The sequence below is a fragment of the Melitaea cinxia genome, chromosome 23 (assembly GCF_905220565.1).
Source record: "Melitaea cinxia chromosome 23, ilMelCinx1.1, whole genome shotgun sequence".
NCBI classification, from domain to species: domain Eukaryota; kingdom Metazoa; phylum Arthropoda; class Insecta; order Lepidoptera; family Nymphalidae; genus Melitaea; species Melitaea cinxia.
The window spans coordinates 11,636,875-11,653,871 of NC_059416.1; the positions used below are offsets into that span (position 1 = coordinate 11,636,875).

At 34.4% G+C, this 16,997-nt stretch overlaps 1 protein-coding gene across 2 annotated transcripts in view; it reads right to left on the bottom strand.

Moving 5' to 3' along the window:
* Positions 1-16,997, bottom strand: part of LOC123665296 (sodium-coupled monocarboxylate transporter 1) — a 43,742-nt gene that overhangs the window by 15,527 nt on the left and 11,218 nt on the right. Inside the window, exon 2 of one of the 2 annotated variants that reach the window (XM_045599617.1) lies at positions 10,578-10,792. In XM_045599617.1, the coding sequence (XP_045455573.1) occupies positions 10,578-10,785 (208 nt within the window). In that variant the 5' untranslated portion in view covers positions 10,786-10,792. Of the gene's footprint in view, positions 1-10,577; positions 10,811-16,997 lie in introns of those variants that run through there. The other variant, XM_045599618.1, reaches the window with a different exon arrangement.

The following is a 16,997-nucleotide window of genomic DNA, read 5'->3' on the forward strand; positions in this document are numbered from 1 at the left end:
CATATACACTCAAATTAAAAAAAAAAATATATTTTTATGAATACAACTATCTGCTTAGATCACAAATTTGCAACCGCAGGTGTTTAATAACCTACACGCACCAGAATAATATCCGATATCAAAAAACGTGCTTAATGTAAATCGAATTCAATACACTCGGAGAAAATGAGAAAGTGGGATCACCGCATAATTGTGTTTGTCTTAAACAAAAAAAAGTGTGTGTAATTATGTATGTACGCACATAAGAAGTTATACTTCATTTTTCAGCTAACTTCTTCTTCGTTGACTAACTAACTTCAGGGTGTCGGTTTTTTTGTGACGGTGTGCGCGCGCATCGTAAAAATTCACTCCCATCATTTTTACCCAACACCCGAAAAGAAGTATAACTTCAAAAATCAAACTCAATTTACATCGACATATATACCACAACACACATTATTAAGAACAAGCACTAGACAGTTCAGTTGCACAAGCAGTTCGAGAACACAATAATAATCACGAAAATCGGTACGGTAAAAAGTTTTTAAGTTACACTTTAAAAAAAAGAAATTACAGTCGAATTGATAACCTTCTCCATTTTTAATGTCATTTAAAACTGTACTTGAATCTTTTTGTGCTGTAACTGCTGTAGCGACTTATCAAAAACATTTTTTTATATACTCGTATAAAGGTCGGCAAACAAGCGTACGGCTCACCTGATGCCCGAGTAGAAATTTTTTCGTCTTGTAAAGAAGAACCGGACCAGGCATGCCTGATCAGGACTAGATAAGGCATGTAACGCAGATGATTGGTCTGGACCTGATCAAATGAGATGAAAGCCGGTTCGGTCCGGTCCTTTTAATAAATACGAATGTATATTCTTGAAAAAATTGTTTAACAAAAAAAAACTAATTGATATTATAAATAACTAGCTGACCCGGCGAACTTCGTATCGCCTAACAGTGACTTTTAAGTATTATTACAAATCTTTTGTATGGGAGTATAGAAAAGTGTTGTTTTTAGACTTTTTCAGAAAATTTTAAATTTTTTTTTTAGAATTTTTCTCTCCGTAAGAACCATCCTCGTACTTCAAGGAATATTTTAAAAAAAGAATTAGCGAAATCGGTCCAACCGTTCTCGAGTTTTGCGCTTAGCAACACATTCAGCGACTCATTTCGACGGGTCCTACGCATAAGGTCGTAATACATAAAAACGTTTTTTACAGGAGAGCCATTTTCATTACCGTCACTGCTAAAGTTCGTTTGAGATACATCTTTGATCAGTGTTTCTAGTTTATATGATCAATAATTCGCTTAAAAATATAATGCTAAACTGTAAATGAAATAAAAATTAATATTTACACAAAAATAACTCATTTTAGTTACTTACGACTTTATACTTATTGCAGAAACGTCGTATCTTGTTGTTACGACCTTATGCTTTCGATCAGGTTGTTATTAACTTTGTAAATAAAGTCGTATGTTTGAGTTACGACGTTATGCTCCGTGTAATCTCTTATAATATCTCTAAGAAATGGGTCGTAAGAAGCTACGTGGTAAACAAAAATCGCAAATTTCAGCTAAAATCAACTTTTTAAAATAATCATTATCAGATTTTCTTAGTTCCCCACAGTTTTTTATATAAGAAATAAAGAAAATTAAAACTGATCCATAAAAATATGAAGGATAATCATTAATTTGATAATTAAATATAATTTATTGTTAATAAATTTTTAAACTAGAATCAGTCTTTAGCTGCACTAACAATAAAAATAAAAGTGAATCAAATAAATCTATATTTTGTTATGATAATCCGAAATATCATTTTATAATACAATAGTTAATAGTTATATTTAGAGTGGCGACTGGCGAGCATTAAAGGAGACCTACGTCCAGCAGTTGACTTGTAAGGGCTGATGGATGGAATGCTTATAATCAACTTAAAGAAACCTTAAATAATGAAATAAGCAATAACCTCTGTCTGGTTAATATAAATATAAGGAGTAAAAACATCTTACAATCAAATATATTTATTTATTTATGAGTAAACGAAAACTAGTCAGATGAATGGCTACTGTTCTGTTCGGCACCAATGCTACTGTGTGATAACTGTTGATAAAAACTATGAAATTCTTGAAGTATTGTACGTCCTTGATAAAGATTTAATAAATCATTAAATTTTGCAGATATAATTGGATATAATTGATCAGTGTAACATGGAACTAAAACTTCTGTATTTAAAATATTTTCATTTTTTCTTCTCGATGATTCTCATATTATTTTCATCTTTAAAGTGATAACGATAGTTCAAAATATAGGGTTTACTCGACACTATCTGAAATTCTCTAGTTTTACTCCAAGCTATTTTTTGGTTTATTGTATTTGTAGCCGAATTTCTACACATAATTTCAATTACATTATAACGGGGAGGGTTAACTTCCGGCCATCTTACTAAAGCTTTTAAGTTTAAGTTTTTAAGACTTGTGCTGGAGCTAGCCATACATAAATCCAAGTACTTTAGTCAGTGTTTTACTGTTCAGGCTATTAAGTTATGGAATAGTCTGTCCTTAGCCATAAGGGAGGCTAAATCGCTATTGACTTTTAAAAAACACGTTAAAAATCTTATTATTAACGAATTGCTTACATACTTTATAAGTTTATGATAGAATATAATTATCTAATATTTTTATTCTTCTTTTCATTTATTTGTCTATAAGTATTAGAATGTAGAAATTTGTATGTAAGTTTATTATACATCTACACACCTACCCAATTTTGATAATAAGTTTCCTTTTTATGTAAGTCTGGGTTGTCTGGAAGAAATGGCTAATTAGCCATAAGTCCGCCTATTGTACTTCACTATCTGCTTTGTTTGTAATATATTTGTGGTGTACAATAAAGTATAAAATAAATAAATAAATCAATCAAACCATTGCGCAGGGATATATATAAGCTTATTTTTGGCATTTCTCTCAATTAAAGCGTAAACGGAATTCACTTCGATTTGTATATACTCACCCTCTAAAAACCTATGAAATATTGTTATTACCATTTACCATACTTTCTTGCTGCATAAATATATAAAGCAAACACAATATAATTTCTGTTTTGACCGACACAACTGTTGGACTAAAACCTGAATTCCTTGGCACCATCATTAACTTTAGTTTCAATAAACTTAGATAAACAGCTTGCTACTTCACATGTCCCGTGTTTGTCATTAATCTCAGGCCACATGTAACTATAACCTGCACAACGAGCAAGATCAAAAACAGTAATATTATAAATTAAGAAATTTTTCTTTTATGATGAAATATTCATACATTGCGATGGGGATAGACATAAAATCTTTTGATAATCAAAACACGCGATAACTATTCTTTCTTCACTATCTATAGCTTCTTTTTTATCATTCTCCTTCATTTCTCTAGTCTGAGTCTGGTTTCTTGTGTAATTTTCTTGTTTTTTTTTTATCTTCTTCAGTCATTATATTTTTATTTGTGTAGTATATATGGCATTCGTTAAAGATATACTTTTTCAGTTTATGAAATGAGGTATTAATAAAGTTTTGTTTCATTATATTACGATACTTTCTTAGCTTTGTCGCTTTCTTCGTTATATTTTCAGTAGCACACCAACTCATTGTATAAAGAAAACATTTTTGTGAATGTTAGGTCGCTGTCTAGGTAAATTTAGTAGAATCTTTGCGCAAATAATGGGATTCAATGAGCTAAAACGTTTTGACATACTTTAAAACTTCCTGTTTCATTTCATCGTCAATGACAATAGTTTTGGTACCACCACGCCGATTAGGAGAAATAGACCCACCACCCAAGCACCATTTGGACTGTTCTCTCCCGTATGGAGAGTGTATTAAGAAAGATTGTCTTGCAGATCAACACCTTATTAGGAACGTCAGATTTGGGCTCAATACTTAATCGTTTTTTTTCGTCTAGACACAGCATTTGAAGTAGAAGGATACTTAGTGTATCCTAGTTCGGTATGATTGAATCGTCAATCGTATTTAAAAGATTGACCGAACATCGTCTTGTACAAATCCCACTGGTGTTCAGCTTCAAGTGGCGTCGGTGATTTTGAAATCAAAAATCTTATTTTATACAAGCACAATCGCTACATTAATCATCCAATTGTAATTGAACTAAAATGTCATTAAAAATGGATTTATAAGCTTTATTGAAAAATCAAAAAATCGTATCTTTATTTCTAAACAAAGCATAAAGTCGTATGACTGTGATACGACTTTGTGCGCTTAATTATCCTTAAATTATAACCAAGCATATGGTCGTAACTATAAGTTACGACTTCTAGAATAAAACTGTAGCGCAGTATAAAGTCGTAACTGGCACATTACTAGTGGTGGTCTACGGCGCATACAGTCGTAACATGGCCGAACCGATGTTATGCGCCGGACCGTATTATTTTTCGTCAAGCCCTATTAAACACTATCTATAACTAATATAGTTTATTCGTTTGATAATTTTATGAAGATAATTAACTACATTTATAAATAATAAAAGTAATATTCGATAAAACTTACCATTTCCAAGATTGTCACCAGTCGCTACTATTTTACTGCTTAGGTTATGCTTATTTAAGTCTAATTTTAAAATCTTTGACGAACGTACATTACTCATTACATTGATTTATAATCGCATAAGTGTTAGTAATTAAAATTAATCAAAAACTACAAAGAAATTTGACTTACAGTAATATTATTTTGAACATTAAAAATGGAGACTCCGATCATGTCATACGACGTCGGTACTATGCTCTTAATGACCCGGACACCGTCCAATAGATCGGAGCATATCGTCGCAACTAGCAGCGCGACCTTATGCGCGGAAACGTTTTAATGTTAAGACTATTAGCAATTCAAAAACTTATAATTTATAGAAGATATTAATATTCTGACTTCAGGAATCTTAAATGCGGTTTATTATTGTTCTAATGACACAAAAATACAATTTTGCTCAAAAAACACGTTACGACCTTATGCGTAGGACCCGTCGATTTTTATATTATAGATTATGTTACTTAACATAATTATGATATTTATTTCGATTTATTTTTTCCAATGTATTATTTATTTTTACTTTAAATATTAATTATTTTTATTTATTTTTATGTTATTAATTAAATTTTATTTATTAACTTCTAATAATTAACTACTAATTACCTATTTCCTATTACTTACGACTGCTCCACTGTGTAGAAATGGACTACCCGCTAGACTGTCCTGATAACTGTATATATACTAAGTGCGCTTAAAAACATTAATAGCGCGATTCAGGCTCAGTTCGCGTAATTTCTTTCAGGATATCCTGATCTGGACCGTATCGGATCCTGATCCAGTATGCCTTACCATACTTGATTATATTTTACATCAGGCTATCCTGATCTGGACCGGACCGGGTCCTGATTCAGTATGCCTTACCATACTTGATTATATTTTACATCAGGCTATCCTTGTCTGGACCAGACCTGGTCCCGATAGAGCTTGCTACATGCTCTGGTTGAGCCTGAACTTTTTTCTAGTCGGGTGATAAGCGATCACCGTAGCTTATAGACGCCTGCAACACCAGACGCATCGCAAGCGCGTTTCCGACACCTATCCCCCCCCCCCCCCGCCCTTAGAAGCTCTGGTTACTTTACTCACCAACAGAAACACAACACTGCTTTAAAAAACAGTATTATTAAGGTGTGATCCTCAGTTATCATAAATGTAGTCGAAGCGTGCTGTGTGGCTACGGCACTAAAGAATTTAGCCACCCCCTCTCTTCCCGTGGGAGTCGTAAGAGGCGACTAAGGGATAACAAGTTCCCACAACCACCTTGGAACTTAAGAAGCCGACCGATGGCGGGATAACCATCGAACTGCTGGCTTTGAAATACACGGGCCGAAGACGGGCAGCAGCGTCTTCGGTGCGACAAAGCCAGTACTGCGGTCACCAACCCGCTTGCCTAGCGTGGTGACTATGGGCAAAACACATGAGTTCACGTTATTTTTGGCGTAAACTTGTGGAGGCCTATGTCCAGCAGTGGACTGTATAGGCTGTATTGATGATGATGAGTCGAAGCAATGTAAAATATATATTATTTGTTTTGAATATAACAACAATATTGTAATAAATGTTCAAGATTGTTTCAGTTATCTACATAAAGAGGTTTCTATAGTATAGCGTTGTTAAGTTTTCTTAAGACACGTGAGTTAGAAACTATTTGTTGCTTTGATCACGATGTGTTACATAATAGTTTTGTTTGTATTCTAGTGGACTTTTGAGATGGAATTGTTTATAACCTACTTCAAAAACGAGGAGTTTCACAAGTCGCATTATTGGAACGAAGTTCCCTATGGTGGAACGTTGGGGAGAGGTAACCTAGCCGGCACAAAACGTCCGTAACGTTAAATAAAAGCGTAAGATTTTTATTTATAGTCATGTATGATGGCTATACAGTGTTTAATGTATAGTCTACGTGATGACTGTTATTATTATTGCAGTTTGCTAGTATTATTATATCATTCGATAATTATTTTATATTTTTATAAATAATTGTAAATAAAATAAAGGTGTTAAGATAATTTTGCAGTTTTTTTTTTATTTTTATCGATAAAAAATCATAATAAATAATGTATAGGTACCCGAATAATTATTTTCGTTATACCTCGAATAGAATTTGAAATAAATATTTTATAATAAGGATCTTCGTTCCTGTCTGGTGACCCACGACACCGAACGACTTTTTTTTTGGTTTATCTTTAATCATTTGTGTTGTGTATAGCACATGTGCTCGATGTGTATTGTGATGTAATGTGTGTATCCCAATGTAAATTGAAGTCGGGTTTTTTTTGTGAGAGAACGAACAATTATTTTCGGCGCTTACGTCTGGAACACGATAAATATCTGTGTGGCCCATACAAACATGTCATGTGCGAACATTGAACCTGCAACCATACGCATCAATCTGGATTGTATTCTACGTTACTGAAGCTAAGACTGATTTTTGCCCATTTTTGCAAGTCTGTCTGTCGTACGAATGTGAAATTTAGCGTGATTTGAATTCATGCAACAATACTTTTTGAATTTAACTCTAAAGAAAGTATACAAAGGTGGTATACAAAAAAAATATATATGAAACCCCGTGAAAGAGTAACGTTACGCTCAGAATGAAATTTTACTTCGTTTTGCAACTTGTACACCTTTAACTTTGGGATCGAATTAACTACCTTTGTATATTAAATATATTTTTAAAGCTGAAACGACGAAACGGCACATATATTCGTCACTAATTCAAAATTACATCTGTGCTGTTTGCTGTCGAAACTCTTGGACCTTGGAGTAGCAACGCATTTTTTTTTAAAGAGATAACTCCTCACTTTATTGCCTCCACTGGTGACAAGCGGGCTGGTGCATTTATGCCCAGAGAATCGGCAAAGCGATTAAACGGGGAAACGCTGCCAACATTCTTGGCACCATTAAACGCGGTTATCATTTGTACCATAGTTATGGTATATATTTAGTTCGTAAGTTGTGAATTGTACACGTGTATATTTTAGATAAAATTTGCTTTACAATTATTTCTAACCCAGTAAAAAATCATCCACTTATCTTCTTGTAAATAATAAAACTGAATTATCTATTAAAAACATTATGATTTAATGCGTAGAATTTTTGAATGAAAATTACTTCATAAGTATAAATACATATTTATTTATTTACTTATAAGGGATGGTACACAGCACAGAAAAAAATATAAAACAAACTAGAATGAAATATAATCGAAAAGACCAATTACGACCATCCATCCGTTTAAAATTTAAATTAACAAACGTGAAAAAATAAAATAAAAGGAAAAACACAAAAAAAAAACAAACTTGTTTTCATATTAAACCTATAAATACCCCTGGGAAGTATAATTTAAAAACAATTAACTAAAATTATTTTTAAATTATTAATTTATGAAATATATATAAATTATATATATTTATATGATAAAAAATATGCACTATTTATACGCAAATACCGCATTAATGTAACAACCGTTTAAATTAAAACGTACGTGTAGTCGACGATTATATAGAAAAAAAATAATAACGTCATCACAATAATACAGCGAGGTAATACTCGTGATTTCATGTGAGTTGTTTATTTGTAATAATGCATTTTCTGTGCTAAAAATATAGCACAGATAAAAAACAAACTAATGTACTTACAAAAATTGTAATTATACGTTTTTATAAATAAATAAAAATAATACGCAAAAATATTTGTACGCTCATCGCTACTGAATAAAAAGATGGAGTTTGCATAAAAAAAAATAAGACTGTATTATATTACTACACTCATCATCATCACTGCAGCCTATTGCAGTTCACTGCTGGACATTGGCCTTAACAAATTCGCGCCAAAAATGGCGTGAACTCATGTGTGTTGCCCATAGTCACCACGCTGGGCAGGCCGGTTGGTGACCGCAGGGCTGGCTTTGTCACACCGAAGACGCTGCTGCCCGTCTTCGGCCTATGTATTTCAAAGCCAGTAGTTGGATGGTTATCCCGCCGGCTCGGCTTTATAAGTTCCAAGGTGGTAGTGGAACTGTGTTATCCCTTAGTCGCCTCTTACGACATCCACGGGAAAAGCGGGGGTGGCTATATTCTTTGATGATGTAACCAAACAGATATTGTATTATAATGATAAATAAATTATAATTATAATAAAAATATAATTTTGGTACAATTGTGTTTGCTCGCAAACGAAAAATAAACCGATGAAAAAAAAATACAGTCTAATTGAGAACCTCCTCCTTTTTTGGAAGTCGGTTAAAAAAGTAGTATCAGAAGTATCAGCTTTCAATTAAATCAAAGTCATCAAAATCTGTATACTCAGTGAAAGCTTATGCGGTATAAATACAACGTGAGTCGACGAAACAATTGTCAAGTAAATACGCAGACATAACTCGAAAAGTACTTATTAGAGGTGTTAACAGGTCGTAAGAAAGAAAACTTAGAAGATACAATTTAAAACGATCTTGTATTTTTCCCGTAAAAAACACAATGATAAAATTTCATACTTGCATTTAAATACTATTTGTGCTACGCGATTGCCTTGGTAAATGGGTTATCCAACAGAAAAAATAACTTTAAATTCGAACCAGAATTTCCTGAGATTAACGCGCTTAAATAAACAAACAAACTTGTCAGCTTTATAATATTTAGTATAGATAGATTTACCTTACGATTCATAACCTCACAATGAACAACACAATTGATTGCATGATGTTTATGTTCATAAGTATTTATGTTACTAAGTACATAATTATATCTTATACTATTAAACGAGCAATTCTTGTATATATATATATACATAATCTGAATCTCGGAAACGGCTCCAACGATTTCCATAAAATTTAGTATATAGGAGGTTTCGGGGGAGATAAATCCATCTAACTAGGATTCATTTTTAGAAAATGACGTTTTATCCCTGTTTTTAGGGAGTGAAAAAATAGCTACAATATCGTTAGAATACGAAGGTAAATTTCGCAACTGTCATTAAAGTTGTAATAGCTCGGTGGGAAATCGGCCGGTCGGGATCAAGCGAGGAGATCATGGTTCAAATCCCAATGTCTCTGATCAATTATTTTTTTCCTTCTTTTTAATTGCACTCGTTATTTTAAAAAAAATATTATTCATATTTTATAAATATGTAATTCTAATTTAAATATGAATTCCAAAAAACACGATTTACTAAAAATACCGAGCTAGGCTCGGTCACCCAGGTACTGTATATTATGAACAATATATTTTAACGTCCGCTCTGGTGTAATGGTGAGAGTAGACACCGGCGGTTTGCGGGTTCGATTCCCGCTCGGGATGGATATTTGTATTTGTACAAATATTTATTTCCGGTTTGGATGTCTGTCCTTGTGGGTCTCCCCACCGTGCGCCGGAGAGCACATTAAGCCGTCGGTCCCGGTTATTATCATGTACGCCTGATAGCGATCGTTACTCATAGTAGGGAACATATTCGCGGACCCGCAGTGGAGCAGCGTGGTAGATTAAGCTGCAATCCTTCTCCTAAAAGAGGCATATGCCCAACAGTGGGATGTTACATCTGATTGCATGCAATTTTTGAACCGGGGTCTTCTCATTCTGGGACCAGCCGATTTTCCAACGTCAAAACGACATTTTCTAAAAATGAATCCTAGCTAGATCGATTTATCGCCCGCGAAATCCCCTACACACAAAATTTAATGAAAATCGTTGGAGCCGTTTCCGAGATTCAGATTATATTATTATACATACAAGAATTGCTTGTTTAATAGTATAAGAATAAAATATACAAAACTTATGTATATTTTAACTTATATATTACATTCGTATGTTTGGAATCATTCCTGATATTCATAGTTATATACTTAATTGAGTTTGTTAATTCACATAATCATCATCTTACACTCACAGTAACATTTAGAAACTGATACATTTTACCTAAACTTAAAACACGACTCAAGAAATCAATCAGAACTAGTATAAACAGATTTTTGGGTGTTAGGCTTTTTATTTTATTATTGGTAAATAACTTACCTAGAAAAGACCGTACACCCAAAGTTCCCCTCGCAACAGACAGGATCATGGATAGAGTAGAGACGCCCCCTCCAGCGAATATATAAGCCCTCTTTACGTCACCCCCCGCCGCCGCGTCCTTCTTCCTCCTCCAGAGAGGAACACAGGACGTCGCACACACAAACAACCCGAACACAATGCATTCCCATGCCAACCATCCTGTGTTCATTTTGTATCTGTAACAAAGTAAAACATCAAATTGAAATTATGGAAAAAAGAAGAAAGACGCAAGACTTAGGCCATTTTCAATATCCTATCTCTTGTCTATCTGTCGCTTGTAGGCAAAACCAGAAATAGACAGAGAGATTTGGTATCCTAATGTGAAAATAATAGGTACGACATGATTGGTCAGTAACTTCATAATTATTTGAACATAGGTTTGATTAACTTCTAATTCAATTATGTTATAATTTCATTATGAAAAATAAATTTATTTAAGCACCAAAATTGTAAGCCACTTTTATCATGGGATATAATTATATTACATACTTAGGTTACAGAAAAGATATGAGTTGTCCAATAAGTTCTCAATTAAGTAATATCCCAAAAAATATAATTCAAGAAATTAAAAAAAGAATTTTCTTTGCTATTTTTTTTTTATTTTTTTATTAATTTACTAATCTTTTATTATAAGATATCTGATTTATAATTATAAGAGAATTTGTACCGCCAATATTTTTTTTTTCATAATTGTCCCGACAATAACAACAACGTAGAACTGACAAGAATCTCAATCACTCTTTAAAAAATTATATACTTATAAAGTATTGATATAAATTTTAGATGTTAAGTTATAGATAAAGACTTCATTTTTCAATTGTTGAAATATCGTGCGATCGACTCATAAATGTTGACAAGCGCTGTTGTTTGACGAACAACAATGACATGTGTTCAGGTATCAACAATGCTGTCATTGTTGTGTTACATAAACACACTGACAGAGCTGGTTTACATATTTACACTAGAATATGTACTTCGATTTATACTATTTTTAACCGACTTCAAAATAGGAGGAGGTTACTTAATTCGACCGTATATTTATACATTTTTTTTATGTATGTTCGGGGATCACTTCGTCGTTTATGAACCGATTTTAATAATTCTTCCTTTTTTGGAAAGGAGATATCTTAAGTGTGGTACCATGATAAGGGAACCAGGATCTGATGATGGGATCCCAGAGAAATCGAGGGAAACCCTCGAAAATCCGCATAGCTTTTTACTGAGTGTATCGATTTTGAAGATTTTTAATTTAATCGAAAGCCGATGTTTATCATGTGGTCACATTTAAATTTCATTGAGATCTGAGTACAACTTTTGGAGTAATCTTTGATAATGCGTATTTACTTGACTATTTTTTCGTCTACCTACGTTGTATTACTTGTCGATAAAATTCAAGCAAGTGGGGCGGGCGTATAACCTTTATCTCTCTAAGTTATTATTTATTGTTAATCAAGTTATTATTTATTGTTAATCAATGATTATTGATTGCTTAAGGGGCTACCCTACCTCAGCTCGAATTCAGATTTCACCCGTACTAACACACATGAGAATTGAGATCGCTTGGTTGTTCATCGCGCGAATTATATGTATTTTCTCCCCACAAACATTATCAATAGTTATTTTTTTAAAAACGCAACATATAAAATGTTCTTCATACTTATTTCAATTACCATGCTTAATCTCAAGTCCATAACTTCTATATTTACTGAGATATTAAGGTTTTAATACCAAAATAGCGAACATTGCGATTTTTTTGTATCGAGAAAATTTTATGGAATCGTGTTTTCGAAACATATAAAAGATAGTTTATGTCCTGAACTTTACCATACCTAAATTTCAAACTTAAATATTCAGTAGTTTGGAAGATATGGACATCCTGCCGAGTGAAAAATAAGCAATTTGAGGTAGCATTCACTCTTAATAAGTACTGTTCGTATCTAAAGTGAACTAATTTTTTTCCAAACAAATGAACTTTCTTAACTTCTAATTTAAGCATAGTTCCTTACAAATAACGAACGTCTGTAATAATTAATGCCTGATGAATCAAAAATTAATTAAGTGCTCGATAAGTTCTGGTTACATCCGACATCAAGAAGGAAAAATAAGTCGTTTTTTTTCTGTTAGTAAACTTACTGATTCTACAGCTCAAGCACGGTGCCTTTAAAAAACCTCCCATCTATTATAGTTATAACGAAATATTTTCAATAAATCCCACATTTTCCAACACGTTGTTCCTTACGCTTCAGCCTGTAATATCATGTAATGTAATATGTAATGGGTTGACGGATATATTCCCTACTATGAGTAACGATCGCTATCAGGAGTACATGATAACAACCGGGACCGACGGCTTACCGTGCTCTCCGAGGCACGGTGGGGAGACCCACAAGGACTGCACAAACACCCAGACCACGGCAAACACCTGTATGGCCAATACAAATATTTATCATGTGCGGGGATCGAACCCGCAACCGCCAGCGCAACAGGTACAATCCATGGCTGTAACCGTTGCGCCAACGCGGCGTGCTTACTTGTTCACACGTTGTTCCTTACTTTACTTTAATTATTTTTTTTACTTCAAATACTTGCAGTTTTTAATTTTACTGCATACAGATTTTTTTACGGTTATCAAACCTTGTTTAATTATAGCCTCTTTGAAAATTGAAACTGATTTTATACTTATAGTAACTAGTCTATAATCATCGACACTAACTGAGCGCATAATTCGATGACCAGTCTTCATAAAATCAATCACGATTATCACATAGCACACGGTATAGAGATATTAAAAAGATGAAGTCATATACAATGGAGCAATTATGACGGAGGCGACAATTTAGCGCTCCGTAACCACGTAAAATTACTCGTTACGGGCGATTTAGTGCAATTGTAACGTTTCGAACTTTTAGTTTTGTAACTAAGTCGTTTAATATTAATTGTAAATTTAATTGTATTTTGTATCATTAATCATTATAGTGACGCCGAGTTGGCACAACGGTTACAGCCATGTACCTGTTGGGTTGGCGGTTGCGGGTTCGATCCCCGCACATGACAAACATTTGTATTGGCCATACAGGTGTTTGCCGTGGTCTGAGTGTTTGTGCAGTCTTGGGGATCTCCCCACCGTGCCTCGGAGAGCACGTTAAGCCGTCGGTCCCGGTTGTTATCATGTACACCTGATAGCGATCGTTACTCATAGTAAGGAATCCGCATTGGAGCAGCGTGGTGGATTACGCTCTGATTTTTCTCCTACATGGGGGAAGAGGCCTATGCCCAGTAGTGGGATATTACAAGCTCAAGCGTTAATCATTAGAGTGACCAACGAGGTGGTTCGCTAAAAGAGAAGCGCTTACTGTAGCATGTGGCCTATGGGCGCGTGTTGCACCAGGAACATCGCAAGGGAGTTGCCAATCTTACCCCCACTGTCAACGCAGCATCCTTGACCAGCTTACCCATAACTGATCATCCCCTGGAACTTTGGCTATCTTAATTATCACAGCAATGACTGTTCGCGAATTTTTTTTTTAAATTTTGATCCACGGGCTCAAAATGCCCGTGCCTTTTGTTAATCATGCATGCATTATAATAATACCACAGGCGATTTTTCTGTATTACTACAGATCGACAGTCCCGTGACTGCCTAGTAAAACTAGGACGTGGTCCGACGCTGACGGTTTTTTTTTTCCTCTTTTTTTCGCAAATTATATTACAAGTAAGAAAAGATAATGTTGTTATTATGTCATACTTATTGAGATATGAAAGCAGGGAGTAGCTTGCTTGAAATCACAAAATCACAGCTTAATAATACTGCTTTTAAGGAGCGTTGTGTTCCTGTAGTGAGTATGGTGACCAGAGCTCCTGGAATTGATTTAGGTGTAGGGTCGGCAACGCACTTGCGATGCTTTTGGTGTTGCAGGCAAACGCCTAATACGCCTATAAGCTACGGTAATCGCTCACCATGAGGTGATCCGTACGCTTGTTTGCCGACTTCACACACACACACACACGTTGGACATAGGCCTCCACAAGTTCGGGCCAAAAGTGGCGTGAACTCATGTGTGTTGCCCATAGTCATCACGCTGGGCGAGCGGGTTGGTGACCGCAGGGCTGGCTTTTTCGCACCAAAAACGCAGCTACCCATCTTCGGCCTATGTATTTCTAAGCCAGCAATTGCATGGTTATCCCGCCATCGGTCGGCTTTAAAGTTCCAAGGTGGTAGTAGAACTGTGTTATCCCTTAGTCAAATCATACGACACCCACGGGAAGAAAGGGGGTGGCTATATTCTTTATTGCCGACATAGTTGTATAAAAATTGCGGTTCATTAGGAAGTAATTACGTAGTAGTAACTATAACACAGGCTCAGCCTAATACAGGTACTAGCAGTGTACTGTATACTTCACTCTGAATAATCAATAAATGATAAAAATGCAAGATATATCATGGGTTCACAGTTTTTGTGGTTCACAATATTTATCTAAGTCACTACGGCATTCAAATTTAACTTTTATTTCATATTGTTTAACGCTTATATTCCTATTTACGAAGTGCTGATCGCTGTCTTGTGTGATAGTGAACCGGAATTGTTAATCACAAACTACCCTCAGATGTAAATTTTTAAGTATACAAAATGTTTTGTCATTATTTATATAGAATAAACCATTTGATTTGACTTTGATTTTTTATTTAACTCATTCTCTTATTATCTCATTCTCTTCTTATACATTTATGTGTTTGTTTAATTTTCGTGACGGATTTTAGTTTCATCACAGCGTTTATTATGAAGTTTCACTGCAATAATATTATGCATATCTATAAATAAACTGAATAAATAAAAGTTAATTATGAAATATTTTATAATATAAATCATTATTATGATAAATGATAAAGATTTATGTTGAAATTTCTTAATGTATTTTCTTATTATATTCAACTTATATATTTATTAGTTTTTCCTTTATAAAACTTTCCACTTAGTCATTTATTATATTTATTTGACTTTATAAAATGAGAAAATTAATTTGTTCGAGCGTTATTTTGTACGGATTTACTCAAATGTTAATAGGGTTCGTGCATTAATCACGTCAGTCTCGAAGAGGCGGGGGGGGGGGGGGGTGATGTCAGATAAAAATCACAAAATATCACAAGGGAAGGGGAGGGGGTTACATTGAGATATCACGGGTATTTATGTTTTATTGAACACGCGATTTTAAACCAAAAATAGAACAACTGTATAATGCCTGTCTAAAACTTGTATCACAATGCTTATTTTTTTTAAATACATGTTTTTCAAGACAATATACTGAGAATTCTGAGAATCACAATTTACTTTGCAAAAAAAATACACGTGATTTCTAGGTATGGAGGGAGGGGGGGAGTTTAAAACCTCACCAACTAAAAGTTGCTTGGATAGCAATATCTACTAACTGTAGGTTATAAAACAATTAGACATATTTAAGGCGTAACATTTTTTGACAGACACACATATGGTCACCCCGCTCGTTTGGTGCTGATTGTTTGTGTATGTCCAAAGTATATATTTATTTATATACTACATCGCAGACGTTAGACATAAAAATTAGGACAAAATAAAAAAGACATGTTTTCCTACCTAAACGTATGACTTTACTACCGTTTGCTGTTCGGTATATATTTAATGATTATCTAGTCTAGGGCGCCTAAATGTACCTTGGCAGACCGCCAGTCAAGAGTTCGATCAGCTTACTAGGACGTGATTTGCAACTAAATCTGTTTATATAAAAATTTCGTGTCCCGATGTATGTTCCAGATAAACTCCGAAACTTTATCGAATTTTTGTCAAAATTTATATTGTAAGCATCTATAATTTTGTCCAACTTGGGAGATAGGATAGTTTTTATCTCTATTGGACCCGGTAGGTGGCGCTACTATCGGTATGTAAGTAATCAAATTTGGTAGCTGTTTTAAGGGCAGGACAACGTCTGCCGGTTCCGCTAGTTAGTATACGCTTCTTCTTTTCATGTAATATCCCACTACTGGGCATAGGCCTCTTTCCCCATGTAGGAGAAGGATCAGAGCTTAATCCACCACGCTGATATATTCCCTACTATGAGTAACGATCACTATCAGGTGTACATGATAACAACCGGGACAGACGGTTTAACGTGCTCTCCAAGGCACGGTGGGGAGACCCACAAGGACTGCATAAACACCCAGACCACGGTAAACACCTGTATGGCCAATACAAATGTTTCTCACGTGCGGGGATCGAACCCGCAACCGCCAGCGCAACAGGTACAATCTGGTACAATCAATGGCTGTGACCGTTGCGCCAACGCGGCGTCTTTTTATAACCTTTAAAATTTTAATAATAATACGTTTTCTGAAATATTTCAATTTTTTTA